Raw genomic sequence first — 20,058 nt, 5'->3', positions numbered from 1 at the left:
ACTAATTCATTGATATATTATCACATGTCCAACATACTGGTCATTTACATATTTTTATTTATGTCAAATGTTTATTGGTAAAATTGTATATCATATTTATATATCTATATCTATTTCTCTTGATTCTGAACAGATAAAAGTGAAGAGAGGTTATTTCCTACAATCACAGATCATCAGAATGGAACCTATGACCTGACCTTTGTTCTTCAGTCACCTGGAGTGTATTATCTTAGTGTTTGTATGTTTGGCCTACACACTAAAGGATCACCCTATAAAATTCGTGCAGTGGATATAGGAGATGCAAATGGTAATGGAACCACAAGGTAATTGAGCTCACTGCTAGTCCCTATTTTTTTAAATGTACAAATGGATAGTGAATATCAAGTATATTCTCTTGATCTACATAGACTTGTTGAAAGTTTTTTTTTCTTTTTATGATTTATATGCAAAATGATATTCACTTACTTAATCATGAACATGGTAGGGACAAAAAAAAGGGAAAAAGTAATTCTTTTATATGAATCTCTCTGAAAGGTAATTTAAGTTTGACTTGTATGATAAGCAATTTACTTTTCACATCTTAAAAAAAATTACCAGAGAAAATATTAAGCTAACATTGATACAAGGCTTTGGTTCTAGTGAGTACAAGTAGTCAATTATGTAGGCTACTCATGTGAGAAATGAACATTCACTGGCAATAAAGGGAAGTAATTAAGCAGCAATACATTTCAAGCTTTTTTTTTTATTATGAAACTCGAGTCCAACGACTGCGTTTATATAATTAAGAAAAACATTTGTTTTCATAATTCACATATTTGTTATGTAACTAATTTCATTATTCATGTTTAATAATTAAGATTATTTATACAGACATGATAAACATTTGTGTGTGTGTATAAAAGACAGATTTTTCCAATAACATTTTTTACATAATATACCCTCCAGAATTCCTAGAACTATGGCTGTTAAGCAAAAAGGAGTGAAGCGTCCCTCTAGTTCAAGGTCTCAAGGCTCAAGCAACAGAAGAACCAATCGTATTGAAGATGATCTTATTATCAGAATTGGTGTTAAAGGCAGAAACAAAGGTCATTACCATTTCATTTTGATTTTTGTTGTTGCCCTTGATACTGCAAATTTATAATAGCCCTATAAATAACCTTAGAATTCATTCATTGTAACACTATAATTTCTAGCTACTTTAGTACAATTTTTTTTTACTTTATTTTTGGTCTAAAAAGCTTAATAGGACAATAAGGCTTGTCTTCGAGTCCGAGGATCAATGAGGAATGCGGTATTTCCCGTGGCAATGCAGCCGCAGCTGTGACCTACATATTTAGCCATATGCAACGCAGGCATAACTATTGTCCACTGGTGGTCAATTTAAATTTTATTTTCAGCTTCTACATCAGTCCTCGGCAGCAGATTTTCTTTTGGTCTCAAATGTGTATCCTGGGCCATTGTAAATGACCTCCAGCTGTCTTGTTGAAGCTACATGCAATCAGGTGCTTTCTTCTATGTCGATTAAAGCAAGCTGGTGCTTAAATCTGGTCTTTGAGGCATTTCTGTGGGGCACCTGTGTTATGTCAACCACATTTCAGCTCACCAAAAAAGACTGCTTTTGGCATACTGGTTTTAATAACTTTTCAGTTTCTAAAAAAATATTTTCAGCGCTTCAATAATAAAAAAAAAAACTAAAAAAAGCAATTTTGAAAAACAATAAGTAGTTTTTTTATGTCTTGACGTATCTTATAAATTCTTTAAACAAGAAGATACTTATGTCATGCAACTAATGTCCATGTGTACATCTAGTTGTGCATGTTAATTAAGCTTTGTTAAGTCAATGGTTTTTCTGACTGATTCTGGCAACATCTTTCATGCAATATTTACCTGTAGGAATTTGTCCTTGCATATGGAATATAAAAAGTGCTTTTACCTTTGTGTCTTTCTGAGTATTTTATTAGTTCATGCACTGGAAGTATATTCCAGTGTTGCATTGACATTTTGAAGCACCAAGCCTGTACATGTCATGATATATCTCAATATGAACATTATGTATAAACTAATTTTTAATAAAAAGTTTTCCTCTATAGCACTCTTACTGCAGTAGCCAGATTTCATGAAACCACCACATTGACCGAATAATCTTATTTTTCAAATTGAATGTCATGTTCTCAGTGGTTGGACTTGCCCATCCATCTCTAGAATTCTGCCAATATTCTATTGACAAACTTGACACATTTCTAATACAAATTTGGTGATCTAGTGTTAAAGTATTTCTTATAGGAAAATGGTCTAATGTTAAAATATTTTTAATAGAAACAATGTGGTTTAGTAATGTATTTTATCACCCCTCTATTTCAAATATCAATTAAACTTTTATCACTTTGCTGATTTAACCATTTAAATATTTTAGTAGGCCTACTTGTAATTCAAATGATTTTTTTCCATTTTTTTATTAAGGAGAATTTTCAAACCCACAAGGTCTGTGCTACCATGACGAGAGAGTTTTAGTCGCAGATAGCAACAATCAAACAGTTCAAATTTTTCTGCCTTCTGGTGAATGTTGTCTCAAGTTTGGGACACCAGGTCGAGCCCCTGGAAAAATGCAGAGACCGACAGGTGTAGCCGTTACGCTCAATGGAAATTATCTTGTTGCTGATTATGACAACAAGTGGGTCAGCGTTTTTAACCCTGAAGGAAAATATGTCAGGTAGTAAAATGAAATAGAGGCCATGTGTTATAACTTGAGAAACATAAATATATTTTGATCAAGATGATCTAGACTAACAAATGCTGACTGTTGAGTTCAGTTACAAAACATAATTTAAAATCATATTTAATGGACATTCACTTCTTATCTTATAAATTACCGACATTAGTTCAAAAGAGAAGATAATTAAATTAATCTAATCTTGCATGTTAATCAGTGATGTAAAATCTGCCAAGTCGTTGGTTTTCCTGGCTGTTTCAGGCAGCCAATATCCAAGCTCTGTTATCACTTGGGAAGAAGAAGCACTTGTAAAATTCTTTTGTTGTAAACATATGTAGTAACTTTTTTTCTTCGTTGTTGCAGTCGTATTGGCATCGGTAGACTTCAAGGTCCAAAAGGAGTCGTAGTGGACAAAGAAGGAAGAATCATTGTGGTAGACAACAAGTCCAGCTGTGTTTTGATATTTCAGTCCAACGGTAAATTGCTGCACAAATTTGGGTCAAGGGGAAACCGAGATGACCAGTTTGCAGGTCCCCACTATGCGGCTGTCAATGAAAACAATGACATCATTGTCTCCGACTTTCACAACCATTGTGTGAAGGTATCAACAATTTTTCTAATTGATTTTATTTGTTAACAATGTGTTTCACATGCAAAAACTATTTACATATCATAATGCCTTGTGCTGGTTCTTCTGAGCTGATTGATTTATAAAACTTCAAAGTATTTCCTTTTCGGTCAATAAAAATAGTAAATAAAATCTGCATCACAAAAAATATGGGTGGGGGGGGGGGAGCAACCCAGAGTAGTAGAAGTCAAAAATGTTTTAACCTTTCAACTCAGTGATGGGCCCACAGAAAGGTATAATCCTGCCCAACACATTTTATAACAATCATTCAAAAGTATGATTTCTATCACAATTTAAAAATTCAAATTTTTAATACGAGTTAAAACATTGAAGTAATTAACACAATTTCGGAGTACATTACATGTTATTATCGAGTGGATGGTAGCTGTGTTCCTGTAAATGTTAATTAAACTTTTCAACTATAAAATGTCAAATAAAAAAAACTTTATTAGTAATGTTTCATGTTTAAGTTGTAGTAGAGGTACTTTTTCCTAATTTGTTAAAGACAAACCTGTGTGACTTTACAATGAAACTGTGGCCTTTTATTTAGACTATAATATATAGAAACATTTCACTTCTACACATAACAACACTCTTTATGCATCCATGGCCGATGAGGAAAGAAAACAAAAGCTGAAGATCTCATAAAAAAACTTATAACTTATCAATTACAGAGGTTCCTTCAAAAGAGAGGACAATAAAGTCCAACAAATAACCATGTTTGTAAAATGTTTTACATGTTTCGGATGTTCCTTTAAAATTGAAGATAATTTACTTCCTAGTCCAAGCCTACCACAGGACGACGGGTATGGCAGCAGGCAGGGTATGAAGCCGGGACCATTGAGAAGTCTGAATGACAGTCCAGCGCGCATACCACACAACCAGGCAGTGTCAATCTAGTCTTGCATGTTAATTAGAGACTTAACCTCTGCTAAGTAATAGTTGTTTTTTTTTGGATTATTCAGGCAACCCATTTCATGTTCTAAAAGCACCAGGAAAGAAGGGAGCCCTTTTATAAATGTGTCCTAGCATATATATAATAAGATATATTTTATAATAAGATATATTTATTGTATCATTTTCACAAACAGGTTTTTGATAGAGATGGCAACTTTAAGTTCTGTTTTGGCTCTTGTGGAGAGGGCAATGGACAGTTCAATGCCCCGACTGGAGTAGCAGTAGATGATAAAGGCAATATGTTGGTAGCAGACTGGGGCAATTCTAGGATACAGGTTAGTACAACCAATCTTTTTAGAAAACAATATCCATGTGATCACTATGATCATGGTCGTAGATGAGCAAATTTCTTATAGCCTGTAAATTTGAAGAAGGATATGGGGTCCTATCCTTGCTCTAAAAAGAAGCCATATATAATATTTATATAAGAAAAATAGTTTCCTGTCATTATTTGATCTGGTGGTAGCTAGTAGTTCTCAATTATTTATATAAATTTTTTACTTTGACAAAAAATATAGTTACATTAATATCTTTAAAAACAACTGTATTCTGTGGGTACTAAAACAGGTACTTGTTGGTATAAATTAATATTATCATCATTATGTATCTATAGAAGTATTTTATGCTATGAATAATGTGACAGTATAATAAGCAAAGTTGGACAAAATTGCTATGTTCTAAAATAACTGACTAGATTAAAAAAAAAAAACATTTGCAGACTTTTTATGCAGCCTTTCTCTTAACTTATCGATGTCATTATGTAATAAATACTAGATCATCAAAAGCCATAAATATATTAAAATAGAGTCATGTAACATAAAGCAGTTTATCTTTTATGGGAAAAACAAGTTGTTTATTCTTTCATTGTTTTATTTTTTTATCAATACTAGGACAGAATATATGCGTCGTAAAGTCATGTCGTTGACAGTAACAACAAGTTTAGAAGCATTTAGAAAAGCTTGGAAGGCTCAAGAAAAAGGGAAAGGACTTAGATTGGTGGCTATTTAAAGAGATGGATTATGAGTTTCTGGGGGACATCAGCGACTTAGTAAATTTATTTTAATTAAATTGTACATTTATGAAGTGTATATATCATCATAGTTAAGTATTATAGCAGCACCATGATATTCTTTGAGTGTTCAGAAATTGTTTTGTTTTACAAAATTAAAGCTTCAGAAACACATTGTCTGATCAGCACAATCCTATATGGTAACATTTCAACATATCATGACTATATGAACATCATCCATTCACTTGTATCTGTTTATTTATTCAAAAATTGTTAACTGATAATGTTTTTCTTTCCTTCAGGTATTTGATTCGACTGGATCATTTCTGTCTTACGTCAACACTGCCAGTGAACCACTTTATGGACCACAAGGACTAGCTGTGGCATCATTAGGTGTTTTAGTTGTTGCTGATTCTGGGAATCACTGTTTCAAATATTACAAATATCTGCAATAGTGATCTATGCATTACTTGTTGAGACCAAGTAAAGAGACTCCTTGCTACTTGCAGATATTAATAAACCTACCAGATTTATAAACAATTCAATATAGATAAAGACTTGCCGTTTTTTTTCTGTTTTCAAGAAGATTCCAATTAGTGTACAGTTCAGAAGTGAATAACTCAATGGACTTTTCTATTGAAGGATTGTTTGAAAAGACTGCATATTGCAACATGTGGTAGTATCGCTTAAGTTAAATGGATCATTTTCCATAGACTAATTCTTGATTGTGGCTACTTGCTTTGAAACCTTTGTGTTCTTACTTCACTGATTCTGCTCACAGTAGTTACACATGCCAAGTTCCATAAGTGGTATATGATACAACTGTCCTATACTTCGCAATTTGTACAGAAGATGATCATAATGGTACAAGGAAAATAATTCTTTGGTTGTTTGTGTAGACTACCTCCTGTTTGTTTGAGTGAAGAGATTGCCTGCTATGGATCTAGTCAAAAGTCACTTCTATTGTTGCATATATGGATAATTAATTTGTGTCATCAAATCTATGTGGAAAATATATATTAATTTATTATAAGCTGTACAAGGCTATGAATTATTCTTTTCTTAGGATTCAGAATACACATTTTTTCAGGATATGATGCAATCAAATTTCACAGACAGAATTAAAGCCTGTAAATTTAGTCACTTTAAAAATTTCAACTGTATAATTCCTGATTATTCTTGGCCAAGGTAGGCCTTGGAGTCTTATTACATTTGCAAGCAAATAATCCTATTTCACATTATTTCACTATTATACATTTTTATCATGTAACTGGTTTTGTCAGGCATTTAAAAAAAAAACAGAACATCCATGACATTATTTCACATCTAATGCCTGAGTTCTTAGTCAAATTTTGGTATCGGTTCGAAAGAAAAAAACACAATTTTAAAATTACACTGTGACCTAGTAATGGCGCCTGTTAGTGTGATTTGCACTCTGAACTGTTATCTCGTTGAAAGTGGGTTTAAAGCCTGCCATCCCCTGTCGTCCTGAGGTAGGATTTTGGTCTAGGATGTAATAATCTTCAAATCTGAAGGAACACATGAAGCATGCATAATTTACAAACATTTCCATTATAAAGTAGCTCATTAAAATGAAAATTAGGTTTAACACATTTGGTATATTGACTTTTTCATAGATCTTTAAATAGAACTTAAATAAGTGGCTAACCATCTATAGATTGGCTTACCATCTATAGATTAATGACTTCATATACTTGTATCATAAAAAATATTGTGGAAGTGGACTATTACTTCTTAGTCATCAAGCATGCTGGGCCCTTTTTTTTTTTAAAAACATTTTTTTGTAAAATGTTTTACATGTTTCGGATGTTCCTTCAGAGTTGAAGATAATTACTTCCTAGTCCAAACCTCCCGCAGGACGACGGGGGATGGGAGCGGGCAGGGTTTGAACCCGGGACCATCGATAAATCTGAACGACAGTCCAGCGTGCAAACCGCACGACCAGGCAGCCATCCATTTTTTTTGTGATGAACAGTGTTTTGCTTTTTTTCTTTACCGCAGCACTATGACTATATTAGATTTGAAGCTCTAAGATGGCCAGTGTAATGGCTTCCAATGGTTTATTGTAATTATGTTTTGTTTGGAGCGACTCAATGACCAGTGTAATACAAAGACATTCCAGTCAATTATTTGTAATGAAAAAAATTTGTCATAAGGAGATGTGAAATTAATGAGTGGGATTAGACTAATGGGAGCCTAATCTTGTTAGCCTTGCAGTACCACAATGTATTCATGGGATTGAAGTGCAGAGCTTTCATAACTGTGTTAAGCTTGATGCTATGTATGGCATGATGCTAGGGACCAACACATCAACTAGCCTATTGTTCTCTTGTATAGTGTTTATCTAAAGCTTATTGTCATCCCATGCACAGACATCTATTCAAGCAGCTTTTAGAGCCATTTGATTTTCTTTATTTTATTTTTTTCTATTTCACTTTGAATGAATCTCACTAGTAATTCTATAAATATTGTATTTAGTGTTAAGCTTGATACATTTTGACTTGTCACATATAGCTTGGTGAAAGTTTATCAAGATGAAATGAATGTGTGTTTTAATTTACTATGTCTTTCATGAGAAGCAGGAACTAGCTAGTCCTTTGATGGCTTCAGATATTTACTACTAATTGAATGCATCTAAACCTTGGAATGCCCGTCTTAAAAAAAAACAACAACTAATTACTGAAGGGAAAGTTGTTTTTTCATCTATTAGGTTAATTTTAAAAACTACAAATTTTGTAGTTGGTTTTGGGTTCATAATAGTGTGAATGTTAGTATTATTGGGAATGTGTAGCGATTTCTGATTGGTTAATGGGGAATAATTGAAAAGCCAGCATTAAAATGGATCTCTTACTATAATTGAATAGATTTGACCTTTGACTAGCTTTACGATTTCTAAGAATGACCATTGTTAAAAAAAAACCAGTATTAACTGAATAAGGTTTGCTGGGTGTGACAGATGCTATCTCATAGGCTTGATACATCTATTTGTATAATTTGTATTGTGTCAGGAGACATCAAGTCAGCTATTTCACCTGCTTCATTCAGCACCAAAGTGCTTCAAGAAACAGCATAGTTGAAGTGAGGAGTAAAATGAAACTATAAAATGTGTTGTCATTAACTATCATTCTGTTGCTCAATGTCTAATAAATGTTTTGGTTTTGCATCAAACTCAAGTCTTAAGGGTTTATTTGTTGCTGTCTTCAGTGTTAGCTGTTGGGATGTGACTGAAAGAGTTGCCACAAAGTGTCTTTAAAGACAGTTCTTCTTTTCCTGTCAAATCAAACTCATGATTTTGTTTATCCTTTCATTAACTGAATATAATAATTCCATTCACAATACATGAATATATATGCATAGCAAAGAAACTATTTAAGGGCTCATGCTATTTTGTTTTTCTAATGTCAATGTTTTTAAAACAATGAAAACACCTAAAGTGCAGCAGAACCAAGCTCGATCCTCTTAAATATAGAAAGCAATAGAGTTTTCCTTTTCTTAGTTGGGTAGCAAGCATGATTTTATGTTTGGTTGAAATGTAGGGGAGGGAACTGAACATATGTTGTTCACCGATAAGAGCTCTACGTTACTTATAGACATATAAAAAGAGAAATGACTATTCAGAGAATATCTGACAATAAAAACCATTACAAACCATATAGAAATATAGACCAGTACATTACTGGATGCATAAGAAGTAAATAAATCAATTTTTACTCTTTTTTTTTTTTTTTCTGGTCTAATATCTAAGGATCAATTCAGGAATCACATTTCAAATAAAGAAGTACCCTAAAGGAACTGAATGTCCAACTGAACTTTGCTGCTTAAACAACATTAAAAACTGATAAGGTTTGGTTTCATCACAAGACCCATGAAAGACAGCATGGGTCTCATACAGCTGAAGACATCCAAAACAATTTAGTGAACTTGTCAACAGAACAATTTAGTGAACTGGTCAACAGAACATTTTAGTAAAATGGTCAACAGAATAATTTATTGAACTGGTCAACAGAACATTTTAGTGAACTGGTCAAAAGAACATTTGGATATCTCAAGGGCTGGGGCGATAAGGGGCAGATGAAGTAATTTAATAGACTTTAGATAACATATATAGAATCCTTCAATTTTATGAGGGGTTAAACAAAATTCCAGCAATATTTTTTAAATTAGCAAAATAATTTAAATTTACAATAAGACATGAACAAAAAAAATATTTTTTTATTGATTCTATAATCTCAGCAAAAACCTGATTGATTGTTAGACACTACATGGGTAGAACTGAAAATACAAAACAGTCTGACCTTATCAAATAAGTTATGAATACATAGTATACAATTTATCGAAGCTGCCATATTGAAATATGAATGTTGCTCTGAAAACCTACAAGATACTATGAGAGACTATCATAAGTTTTCAATACAAGTGATAGCGCTGAGTATGAGATTAAAACAATCAAAGCCATCTTATAACAATGTATTCATGTGACATTAAGTTTGACCTTAGTTCAGGAAGTGCTTGTCAATGTACAGTTACTACACTAGACCCACACAATAGGAGCTAGGTTTTACAATGATACAAAGAAGAAAAATAAAGCATCAAAGGAGTAAAAAAATTTTCTTAAACTTTAATGTCTTTTTAACAGTATTTGATTTAAAAAATTACTTTAAGAATCTCAATCAAGAGCTGAGACCATAAGCAAAATCATTTACCAACTTAAATTATAAAAAAATTTAAAAAAGATACACACACACATTTAAGCACCATTTGTATTCACCACTTTTGCATCAACAAAATATTCAATAAGAAACCTATTTCCTAAAAGATAGTTAATGAATAAATTACCACTCCTACACAATGAAAGGGAAAAAAAAAAGGTGTGAGTAATATCTACTAGAAAAATTCTTAATATTTTTTCACTTAATAATATACATACAACGCCCAATAAGAAACCTATTTCCTAAAGGACAGTCTACTAACAAATACCACTCCTATACAATTCAGACTGTCATGAGAAAAAAAAAAGGTCTAACAGTAATATCAGCTTGAAAATGATTTCTTCACTTAACCAATAATATACATACAGTATACTATACTGACAGATTGTATGTTTTCTTAACTATCTAGACCAACTGGTCAACCACTTCCTAAGAGTCATAACATTACTCAAAAGAAGCACAAATATCATTCCAGTTGTGACTAGCTTGAGTTTATTTGACTGACATTAAAGGATGAAATATGTTGCATGATCTCTACAAATAAGATGGAGCTGGTCAAGAAGCTGTGCCTTGAGTGCCATTGTCAGCAGCTGAGTCATATTCACCATACCCAGATCCATTGGTCACATTTGCAGCACTGGCAGCAAAAGGTCCAAGCCCATACAAGTGTCCTGAATATTTCTCTCTTTCAATATTATTCTCAAAATAGAGCTGGAAAAAAAAAATCTCAATTTACTGGTTTGAAACAACTAGCTACTACTAACAGTTGAAGCTAAAATATTAAGTAAACTTTTTAGGGTACTAGGTAATTCTTTTCTTTTCAACTTTCAGAAGTTTGACATATCGATAGGCTATCTAGATTCCCTGGGAGTGCTTGAGTGATTAGAACTTACTTTGTAAAGCAGACAACTATTCTAATATTAACATAAAAATATATGGCAGAGCTATGATACAATTAATGAGAGAAAATGGTGAAGAAAGTATGCAAAACAAAGGCTAACAGTGCAACAGGCTGACAAAAATACATATTATATATAGCTTTAGTAGTGCTAGTACTAGATGGTATTGAAGCCATTTTACACTGGATTAATGTTACATAAAGGTCTGACTAAATAGGATGTCCAAGACACTTAGCAATGAAGTACTAAAAATTTCAACTCATAACATGGTTCAAGAAGTTTAGAAATCTAACAATATCTTTGTAGTATTTTTTACCCAAATGACAAAAGTTGAACATATTTAAACAGGCAATAATCAGCATTATTTTAGTTAATTCTAATTTAGTTTTATTAAATGTGATCCAAATTGTTAGTAATTTGTTGTTTTATATGTCTACTATCTAAACTCAGTTGGAAAAGAAAAGAAAAAAAAAAGGTAGATAATCATTTATCTCATTTTAATCCTATCACTTATCTACAAACTTTAAAATATTGTTTGTAGCTAACATTTAAAAAAACAAACAACATCTAAACACAAGATCATCACATTTAAATTTAGCCAAGGTGATGCCTAGAACTATTATGAGAAAACAATTACCTCTCTCATTTTAAAAAAAGCCATTCCTGTCAGCAGACTGTCACTTCCTGCTTGATGCTGAGGTCCAACTCTTTTAATCTGTCAGATTAGAAATACATGCCACTTAAAACTGACATTAAAAGTAATTACCGGAACCAAACCAGAGAATATCACACACACAAAAATATAAAAGATGACTTTGAGAAACTCCATATGAAGTCATTTGATCCACTCTTCTACAAACTACCAAACAAAATATTGACAGTCATGTGATCAATATTTCAAGGGAAAAGAAACAGGGAAGTTGGTTGGAGAGAGCTGGTCATCTAGAGCGTACTTCTTGGGAAGTGTGTAAGTTTGCAGAGGAACAGTCGCCAGTGTGTGATATGATCAAGAGACAATAAAAGTTTGTGTGTTTGACATGACGAGTTGTTTCTTATCTTACAGCTGAGCCCGAGGGACACCTGGATGACTGGTGTATTTTCTAGTGTCACTAGTATAGATTGTATATGTATTGGAGTGCAGTGACCATCTTAGTTTCCTCCATATGAAATGTACTATGATTAGCAGGAAGCATTCACATCCAATGCACAAAATCTGAATGCTGCCACCCTAAACATTGCAAGACTTTCTACATGCAGAGAAAGAGAACAGACAGAATGCTAAAATATGGTAAAGGATTTTCAACAGTAATTTTAGTCTTTGAGATCTAAATGCAAAAGACAGCAAAGAAAAAAAAACAAAAAAACACAAAACTAATAGTGTCCTTTTGGAGTCCACAAAGGAAGTGTGAAACTGAGTCTTACTTGGAGATAGTCAGACACTTCTTGCAGTCCTCCTTTCAGATCTTTACAGGACTTCATCAAGTATTTCACATCATAAATATCAGGACAGTGTAACCGAAGCTTGGAAAAAAACTCCTCATCATCTTCCTCCAGGTCACTGTTCTGCAGCATTTTGATGAAATAGCCAAAGTCATAGCCACTGAAAGAATAGCAACAGGATGTCATATTGAAAGATTTCTTTTGAGATCCAAGCAAAGTAAAAGAAAAAAAAATATATATCTAATATATAAAGTAGAATGTAAGGAGTATGTATATATGTAAATGTTCCTTAGATCATGACATTTTCAACATCCCACCCACAGTCAAAGGCCTTTAAAATTTAACAAAAAATTTTTTTTTAGCCCTATTAAAGAACAAAAAAATTGAATAAACCCGCTTTGATGGTATTTTATATTTGATGTCAATGTCAGCTAACTGGTAAACACATTTTTGCACCCTACTTTCATTTGCTATGTTTGACATAGATCTAGATCCGATCCACTAGATCAGTAATGCCCAAACTAAGGCCTGCAAGCCACGGGCCATATCCACCTATATATATTACAAATTAAATGTTAGTAAATGTTATATATATATCTATATTATAAAGTAGAATGTGAGGTGTATGTATGTATGTTACTTATAGACATCAAAACCGCTTGACCAATCTTGATAAAACTAGGCAGGAATGTTCCTTGGGTACCAACTTAGACCGTAGTGTATGTATTGTAGCCCTAAAACAAACTTAAGACCCTAAAAAAAAATATAGTTGTCCGACTCTATTACAGCTATAGTATTTTATGGATCTAGGCCATGTCTACAATGTTGACATTAGAAAAGATAGAAAGGATTTAGACCTAGATCTAATTTTAAGAAATACACTTTGCGCAGATAGTTTTTTACTTTGACACATGAAAATACAAAAGAGGATCCATTGATTTCATTATATAATAAAATTAACCTTCAATTTTGTGTTTCAAAAGCATTTTTTACATAAATTAGTTCCTTATATCTGTGACTACAGATTTCCTGACGAACATTCTTTCATTAGACAATTCCGTAATGAATCGCGTACTAAATATTAATTCGTTTAATTGTTTATTTTATAATCCCATCCCTAGATCTAAAACTTTAATTCAACTCTAAGATGATAAAACTTCTCTTAGCACAGATAGTTTTATACTTTAACACATAAACATATTAATTAAAGTCCTTTCGTTTCATATTTTGATCAAATAAACATTCAAATTTGGTTTTCTAAAGCTACATTCGTCTACGAAAGCTGCGAAGCCGAGTTGAGATAGGCCTAGATCTATATTCATTCATGAATCACGTACTAAAAATTATTTCGTTTAATTGGTCACTTATATAATCCATTCATTTAACAAAGGTATCGCTCTTTTCGTTTTTAATAGATAAGAATGTATCGACTTCGGGTAAACCCATTTTCGCAAACCTAATTTTATTTTCGTAGCGAAAGAGAAATAACGTGAAAGGATCATTAGCTAAGTTTAACATACATCTAAATCCAATCCACTTGATTATTCAAAAGCATTTTTTACATAAATTAGTTCCTGATATCTGTGACTACAGATTTCCTGGCGAACATTCTTTCATTAGACATTACCAAGGCAAATGGTTACACATTAACACATCTCTCTACTGAGACTGAGTCTGTTCCTAGGCCTAGGTCTAAAACTCTTATTGAACTCTAAGATGATAAAACTTCTTTTCGCAAAGATAGTTTTATGCTTTAACACATAAACATACTAATTATTGTCCATTCATTTCATATTTTAATCAAATTAACATTCAAATTTGTTTTTCTAAAGCATTTTTAATACATTCGTTCGCTGTTCGCTAAAGTTGCGTAGCCGTGTTGAGATAGGCCTATATTCATTCATGAAAAAAAAGTTCACGCATGCTCAGCACAGAATGAACTCTATAAAAGCCAATTTTTAACTCTAGATTAGTGTAGATTTAGATCTATGTCTACCTCAAGATCTACTTTATACTTTAACACATGAACATACAAAATTTAGTCTATTCATCTCAAATTTTAATCAAATATATGTAGGCCTACAAGCAAATGTTTTAATTTGAAAAAAAAATAGATTTAAGCCTATTAGCTATTTTGATTTGATAGCTTCATTCACACTATTTTTACATTGACACATTTGCTTTACTTATTACTCTATTATTTCGTTTAATTGTTTACAAAACACTCTCAGTGACTATATCGAAAGTAATGAGCAAATAAAGACCCGCGGGTCGCGGGTAACATATGTCTAGTATATTTATATATTAGTTATAGTTATGTTTGACAAACCTGTGAAAAGAAAGAAAAACATTGGGCTGCAGAACTACACCAGCTCCAATTAATTCAGCAGCAAAATCAAAAGGGTCCATGCCATCTCGCTCATGTCTTTCAAACTGGATACCAGATTTACGTAAAAGTTCAATAGACTCTTGAGCATACATGTCATCTCTGTAACATTTAATTTGGTAAGCCAATCAGAAATCTTTATTTACAAAACAAGGGCTAAGATAATAATTGCTAAAGAAAACTGCAAGGCATCAGATAACAGGATATGAAAACAAAGAAGTTTTGTGTTTTGACAAGTCAACACCCTTGGATGGCAAAAAGATTTGATTATGCAAACCATCACAAATGGGACTGATTATAGTGTTCTATTTGTAGAATTTCAGTAGTGATACACAATATTCATATACACAATTTTTAAATAGTTCCCATCACCAAAACATGTTTAATAAACAGGATGGCAACAAAAAAAAACTTGAACCGCTATTAAAGAGCAAATAAAGACTAAAAAAAAAAAATCAGCAAATATTGCTTGATGAAAGTAATGAAGTGAATAAAAGCTGACCTAGTTTCTGGAAGCCAAATATCAACAGCAACAGTTTTAATTTTTAAAAAAATCAGGAAACAGAAAGAATATTTTTTTTTTATTTAAAAATGACAATCTTAAAGGAAAAGGTTAAAATAGAAAGAAAACACAAAAGTTTGATGTTTACCTGCACAGATAAGTTGTGAGGCACTGGTAAAAAAAAAATGAATAGAATAATATAAAATATTAATTACCCAAGACAAAATTTGAAGTTAAACTGCCATGTTGATATTGGCTGGGCTCTGTTTCCTTCCTCATCAAAAAATGTAAAACCAATCTGGATAATTTTCAACAAATTGACATTACATTTCATTTGGTGGTAGGTATACTCTTGTGTTGACCTGAACTCTCCAATAGGTCTTGCGACAACACCTGGAAATTCTGTGTCCTGTCAAAATATTTGAAATAAAACAATTTTAAGAAGTAAAAAATAATAATAATGACAATGTACTCAATCCCAAAAGATAAAGGATGAATGCAGTGTTTCACACGACTACACAAGCCCAGTTGCGATCTGCATATTTTGTAACATGATGCTGTTGGTCACATTTGGCATGACATTGACCCTGTGCAGGATAAGTGCCCGACCCAGCAAAGCTGAATGGTAAGTAGTGCTTCTACACTGTCCTCAATGGCCTAAGGCACAGCATGGTTATTTGTAATGTAGTCCAGCTAGTAATTTGCTCATTAGGTCTAACAACCTCAAAATAATGGAGGTCATGTTCCAGAAATTAATGTGAATGGCCACTTCCTTACTGTTGTTGACCACTTCTTGTGCCTGGACAGCACAGTGCTTAACGATGTGTCACTGCCAAGAGAAATAGAGAGAACCCTCTCAATTACGTCTCCAATTGAGAGTATGGTGGAATAGGTCTCTTCGACTAACAACAACAACAAAATTTTTATAAAGCATAGACATTAAAGTCACGCCAAAATATTATATAACAATAGTCAAAGTTGGTGTAATTTAGGTTTAATAAATAAAGTACATTACAATTAAATAAAATTACCATACTTATGATATTTAAAATTCCTGCCATCACTGTCCAGAGTTTAGAAAATTCAGTGTTCACAAGCTGGCTAAAGAAAGTATTCAGTCTATCAGAGGTGACACTGAAGAACTGGGAGGCAGCAGAACTTGTGGTTAAAATGGAATTGTGCCACTATACAATTCAGATTTTATGCTAGATCATGGTCATCTGCACTAATACAGCCAAGCAGAACCCTGATGCTCAAAATGGCACATAAATAATTTAAGGAGCTATCAAAATCTTGCAAAGGGTATTTGGGCTTTGGCCATTTTAAACTCTTGATAATAGCATTCTTCAATGGAGATTTTTCAATGAGTTTGAGAACTGTTATCAGCAGAAACATTCTGCTTTCCATCTAGAAATTTAAAACATCCAACATCGTTGGCTTAGTTTTAATTTTTTGTGTCAGTCAAATCTACACTAAGCAATGCTGTAACAGAAGTACATTCTTTGAAAACAGCTGGTGTCATACATCTTTGCTACAAAAGACTGAAGCATGCTAATTAAGTCTTGGGCCATAAAGCATTAAAGGGCAACCAACAATAGTGCATCCGATTGATATTTTTTTTTTTAGTAAAGGTTGCAAAACCTTTGCGATTGAGATAAAGCTTTCAACTTTTGGCAAACAGCCTGTAGGGTACTCAAATAACTATGTGTTGATTGCCTTGTTAGCAGTAATTAAAGACTGTATGAATTTGTTGGGTTACTAGCATAGCTGTCTGTGTAGGATAAGTGACAGTCACTGTGACTGTGGCAGCCTTTTTGACAAATATGGCAGCCATCTGATTTAACAGACTCTTGTTTGTGCTTATCAGATTTCAGACGCAATATAAGTGCTGCTTCACCCATGTTTGAAATGATAATTTGTTTTTTACAATGACAGCAAAAAGCTTTGCCACTAATGGACGGTTTCTGAAGCCAAGATTATAGATCTAAAAAATTTAGATAGGTCTATATCTTTTTCAAGCCAGTCTGGCACAGTGCATTTAACTTAAATGCCTAAAATGATATTTACGATGTCTCGTATTAAGGCATTTTAATACAAACTTTAACTAAGTTATAATTCTAAAAATGTAGTATTCAAGAACTGTCCAATGATCAAACAATCAAGTCTTAACTAGATTAGACTTACAATTCTTGTATAAGACTAGATTCTAGATCTAACTTAGATTGAACACAGATCCACACACAATAAGAAACGTAGATCCAGAAATAGATTAGATCTAGAAATAGATTAGATCTAGAATTAGGACACAGATCTAGGTCACTAGACTAGATCTATTTATTAAATCCCCAGTCCACAGAACTAATATGATCTGATAATGGAGTCCAATGAAAATATAAAGGCACAAAATGAAACAGGAAAAATTAAGTGTAAAAAATTATAAGGTCTGAAGATGTTTCACGTAAATCCAATTTGGATGAAAATCAATGTGTTCATGGAAAAATCGACCCGATAACAATACCCTATCTATTGTCAAGGAGCAGTAAACACATACTGCGCAGACTCTGAAACACTAATTTCACATTTATTTCTGCTCGTGACGACCCATCCACTGCAACAGTGCCAATTTTTTTATTTATGCCATTTTTTTTTTCAATGATCGAAATTCGAGGACATTCAAGGAGATATTTTAAAATTCCTGGAGGTTTCCAGGACTTTTGAGTTTTTTTGAAAATCTAAGACATCCTGGAATTTCAGGTCATGGAAACCCTGTAAGAAGAATCCCTAAAAACATTAACACAAGATATCTATAGCAAAGTGACTTGGCAGAATTTAAGTCATTGGTTAATATGTATGACTAAATGCATGACGCGTAGGATGTAATCATCTTCTTTTTTGAAGTAACGTCTGTATTATATAAGATAAGATAAATTAAACTCCAGGTCTACTGCTATTCTCAAGATTTATTTGAACAAAACAATATATAGATTAACAATATAGATCTAGTACAAAATATTCAGTAAATTACCATGGCTATGTATCGATGAGTTTTTACAACTCTGCTGATGTTTCTCAGTTCTTCCTCCATATTTGAGGCCCAAACATCTCGTATTCCATGATCCTCTAAGACAGCTGGCATTTTGTAGTGATTTCTTCAACCTTATAAAAGATCTAGATCTATTAAATTAATTGTTAAATTTATATGGGAATAATATAGATCGATAAAGAAAAAAATGTTAATGATTTAACGACTGTAAAAAATTACTAAATTTAAACTAGATCTGGAGCTACTTGTTTATTATACTATACTGTATAAAAGTTATACATTTTTCTCAATGTCAATATTATCTTGACCATGAAGTGGAACACAGTAATTTTTTTTTTTTAGTTTTGAATTAGATATATACTTATATAGATAAAGAATCTCTAACTATGGTGTAGATCAAGATCTACTGATCAGGATGTACTATAATGAATATATATATATATATATATAGATGCCTATATGTACTTAGATTGGTCATTGGTAGATTTAGAACTAAAGAGTAAATTTCACATTTAATGATTTACTGAGGAATGAGTTTACGGAAACGAAAACTTATAACACTAGTCTAATAAACTCTAATACTTTTTACATTTTACGTGATCATGATAATAATTTTATGATAATACTTTATCATATCATACTTTTATTAACTTTATCACTTTATTAAGTTTATACTAGAATGTCACTATAGACCTATACAGCTATAGACATAGTATAGTAATCTAATAAATTATTATAAATAGATCTAAATTATTCTTTTACATAGATACTACTTACTAGACTCTATACTCTATAGTCTATAGACTATGAGATCTAATAGTACTTAGTATTTATAATAGTATCTAGACTGATTAGTATAGTATAGTCATAGATTATATATATATTTATAGATTTTAAGAGTATACTTGTACTTTAGTATTAATAGTATAGACTATAGTGATAGACTGATAGTGACAGTATAGTCTGAGTATAGTATAATAGAGTATAAAATAGAGTTATACTATAGAGTTAGTTCAGTTAGTTGAGTTAGGTATAGATATGGATATGGTTAATATAGTAAGTTACTTTGATAAAAATTTCAGACTCAATATATTCATATTGTAATGAAACTTATATAGTTAGTTAGAGCTTTTGGAACCGAGTTTATTGATACCTCATTTATGTTTCTAAGTTGATTATAGTTGATATAGAATATAGACTAATACTCAATAGAGTATACTATAAGTAGTATAAGTATAGAGTCTAGATTCTAGATCAGATTAGTAATTAGTTAAATTAGTTACTAGATTACTACTTACTAGAATCTAGATCTATTGCAAATCTACTGTCTAAAAAGTACTCTAAAAAGTAAATAAAAATGTAAAAGAAAGTCTACTAAACTGCCTGAGGCTAAGTAGTAAACTCTTAACTGACTTAACAAACTCTGACTAGTAAAAATAGTATGACAAAGTCACAAACTCATGATTGACATGAAACTTCAAACTGACGAAAACTAAAAGTCTAAACTTGAGACTTGACTAAAGACTAAAAAAAAGGCCAAACATGATCATACCGAATAGTCCTTATCTAGTCTAGATAGATCTACTCTGCATCACTATTGACTAGATATATAGATCTAGATCTAGACTTAGACTAGTTTATTTAGAATTTAGATCAATAGATGTCTATTTTTTCTCAACAAACATCAGAAAATCAAATGCTTTTCTATTATTTTTTTTAGCTCTTCTGCATTGAGGATCACAAAAAGAAAACAA

At 32.1% G+C, this 20,058-nt stretch overlaps 2 protein-coding genes across 9 annotated transcripts in view; one reads left to right on the top strand and one right to left on the bottom strand.

Moving 5' to 3' along the window:
• LOC106075931 (tripartite motif-containing protein 2-like) overlaps nucleotides 1-8,493 on the top strand; it is a 39,993-nt gene extending 31,500 nt beyond the window's left edge. For all 7 annotated transcript variants that reach the window (XM_013236818.2, XM_056039561.1, XM_056039563.1 and 4 more), the window contains 6 exons: nucleotides 134-323; nucleotides 946-1,085; nucleotides 2,461-2,710; nucleotides 3,074-3,311; nucleotides 4,430-4,570; nucleotides 5,607-8,493. In XM_013236818.2, coding sequence (XP_013092272.2) covers nucleotides 134-323; nucleotides 946-1,085; nucleotides 2,461-2,710; nucleotides 3,074-3,311; nucleotides 4,430-4,570; nucleotides 5,607-5,759 — 1,112 coding nt within the window. In that variant the 3' untranslated portion in view covers nucleotides 5,760-8,493. The remainder of the gene's footprint in view (nucleotides 1-133; nucleotides 324-945; nucleotides 1,086-2,460; nucleotides 2,711-3,073; nucleotides 3,312-4,429; nucleotides 4,571-5,606) is intronic.
• A 1,551-nt stretch (nucleotides 8,494-10,044) lies between these two features.
• LOC106075969 (CCR4-NOT transcription complex subunit 7-like) lies at nucleotides 10,045-20,048 on the bottom strand. 2 transcript variants are annotated; one of them, XM_056039573.1, is made up of 7 exons: nucleotides 19,857-20,048; nucleotides 18,287-18,435; nucleotides 15,477-15,670; nucleotides 14,703-14,861; nucleotides 12,356-12,533; nucleotides 11,571-11,648; nucleotides 10,045-10,745 (listed from the first exon to the last, which is right to left on the bottom strand). In XM_056039573.1, the coding sequence occupies exons 2-7, from the start codon at nucleotides 18,395-18,397 to the stop codon at nucleotides 10,590-10,592; spliced, it is 876 nt and encodes a 291-aa protein (XP_055895548.1). In that variant the 5' UTR covers nucleotides 18,398-18,435; nucleotides 19,857-20,048; the 3' UTR covers nucleotides 10,045-10,589. The 2 variants fall into 2 exon arrangements, with proteins under 2 accessions (XP_055895548.1, XP_055895547.1); XM_056039572.1 differs by having other exon boundaries at nucleotides 18,287-18,417; nucleotides 19,857-20,047.
• Between the last annotated feature and the right edge of the window lie 10 nt (nucleotides 20,049-20,058).

This window comes from Biomphalaria glabrata, chromosome 8 (assembly GCF_947242115.1).
Source record: "Biomphalaria glabrata chromosome 8, xgBioGlab47.1, whole genome shotgun sequence".
NCBI lineage: Eukaryota > Metazoa > Mollusca > Gastropoda > Planorbidae > Biomphalaria > Biomphalaria glabrata.
The sequence above is the reverse complement of the archived record's forward strand: the minus strand, read 5'-3'. Positions and strand labels throughout refer to the sequence as shown.